The sequence below is a fragment of the Musa acuminata genome, chromosome BXJ2-11, assembly GCF_036884655.1.
Source record: "Musa acuminata AAA Group cultivar baxijiao chromosome BXJ2-11, Cavendish_Baxijiao_AAA, whole genome shotgun sequence".
NCBI classification, from domain to species: domain Eukaryota; kingdom Viridiplantae; phylum Streptophyta; class Magnoliopsida; order Zingiberales; family Musaceae; genus Musa; species Musa acuminata.
Window position 1 is genome coordinate 3,577,474 of NC_088348.1, and position 1,618 is coordinate 3,579,091.

At 55.8% G+C, this 1,618-nt stretch overlaps 1 protein-coding gene across 1 annotated transcript; it reads right to left on the reverse strand.

The window, feature by feature from the left end:
* Positions 1 to 67: 67 nt before the first annotated feature.
* On the reverse strand, positions 68 to 1,618 carry LOC103970389 (GATA transcription factor 4). The gene is made up of 2 exons (XM_009384152.3): positions 1,092 to 1,618; positions 68 to 1,002 (listed from the first exon to the last, which is right to left on the reverse strand). Exons 1-2 carry the CDS (start codon positions 1,434 to 1,436, stop codon positions 343 to 345), a joined length of 1,005 nt encoding a protein of 334 aa, XP_009382427.2. The 5' UTR covers positions 1,437 to 1,618; the 3' UTR covers positions 68 to 342.

The window sequence follows — 1,618 nt, forward strand, 5'->3', positions numbered from 1 at the left end:
GTCTCTCTTTTGCTTTAAATGTTACATAAATAGTTATGGAATAGTTTCGGAGTTGGACATGGTAATCTGAATGATAACTTTTATTCATTCATCCAAAAAGCAATCATCACAACGTTGAAACTAGTTGCAATACAAGTTACATGTTACAACCCGTAGCCCTCGTCTGTGCCCTCCTACCAGTATCATACATAACGTGCCAGAGAAGGTTCCTTCTTCTCTTCCAGCTAGCATCACGTGCCGTGCCATTAGAATTCCAACCGTTCGATGAACGCAGTCTTGATTTTTAGACGAAAGATTCTAAAGAAGTAGCAACAGCGGAGACGGGGGCAGCGGGCTGTGGTGTCAGCAGACGCTGTAGTCATCGAGGAGGAGCTCCGGCCTCGTTGCAGCGGCGGCGGCGGCGGAAGAAGGGGACGGTTGGTTCTCGTGGCGGAGGCAGAGGAACTCCTTCTGGCGGCGGAGCTCCATGACCTTGCGGTGAGAGTTGGAGTGCTGGGTGAGCACGAAGGTCGGGCTCGCCGCGGGCCGGTACTCCGGCACGAGCCGCCCGGACTTGTACCTCACCCCGCACGCGTTGCACAGCGTCTTCGGCCCCAGCGGCCCCGTCCGCCACTGCGGCGTCTTCTCTGACGCGCAGTGCGTACACCGCCGCACCCCTCCTCCCTCCCCACCTCCCTCTCCTCCTCCACTTTTCTTTCCTCTACTACCACTACTGCTAATGCTCTTAGCACCAATCGAAGTTGGTAGCGAAGACGGGAGATCAGAGGACGAGGATGAGGAAGACGGCGATGGCTGCGGCGGCGGTGTTAACGAGGACCAAACAGCGGAAGGGTTGCTGGTCCTGGACCGCTTGCTTCTAGCAGCGCGACTGCTGATGCATTGGTCCACGCGGGGGTGGCTGTCGTCGGAGGGGGCGGCGAGGCTGGTATACTGGCAAGGGACGTCCGAGAACGAGTCCTCTACAAACTGCGAAAGCCATTCCAGCTCTGCTTCCTCTTCGCGCTGCAACCAAGGAGAAACAAACCCAACCTCAAACATTAGGCAAAGGGAGAAACGAACATCTTTGGGGAATTGTACCAGTGCTTAATTACCGGAATATAGAAGTCGAAAGAAGCTTGGAGACATTGGAAATCGGACGAGGAGTTCGTTTCTGCAGGCAATGGCTGGCTTGCGTCGGCGGAGAAGGGGTTAGTCGGTGCGAAGAATTGGACGTCGGTTGCGGCGGTGGTGCCGAAGTCGGGGAAGATGTGGTGACCGGAGAAGTCGAGGACGTCGTCGACGCGGACGGTGTCAGCGGCGGCTGGAGCACCAGATAGATACGCCGGAGAAGAAGCAGCACCTTCCGGTTGCGCAACAGCAGCTGACGTAGTAGAGGAAGTATCTCCCATCCCCATTCCCAACTCCATACCCAGCGTCCTCTCCCACTCCCACGCCATTAATGCAAAGAAAGGACGCTGCTTCCGCTCCGCTTCCTACGATGGTGTTGGTGGCGATGATGGAAACGAAACAAGGGCATTATACAAGCGACGAGGCACTTGCATTATGGAAGACATTGACACCAACGTGGCTCATGTGCTCTCTGCACCCGATCCATCCTCACGTCCTCATCCTTTACCCC

Bases quoted from the DNA above. Each gene is read 5' to 3' on its own strand.
- LOC103970389 (XM_009384152.3), bottom strand. From the start codon at position 1,436: ATGGCGTGGGAGTGGGAGAGGACGCTGGGTATGGAGTTGGGAATGGGG. The intron at 1,003-1,091 runs GTAATTAAGCAC...CCTTGGTTGCAG, and splicing joins CTTTCGACTTCTATATTCCG to CGCGAAGAGGAAGCAGAGCT.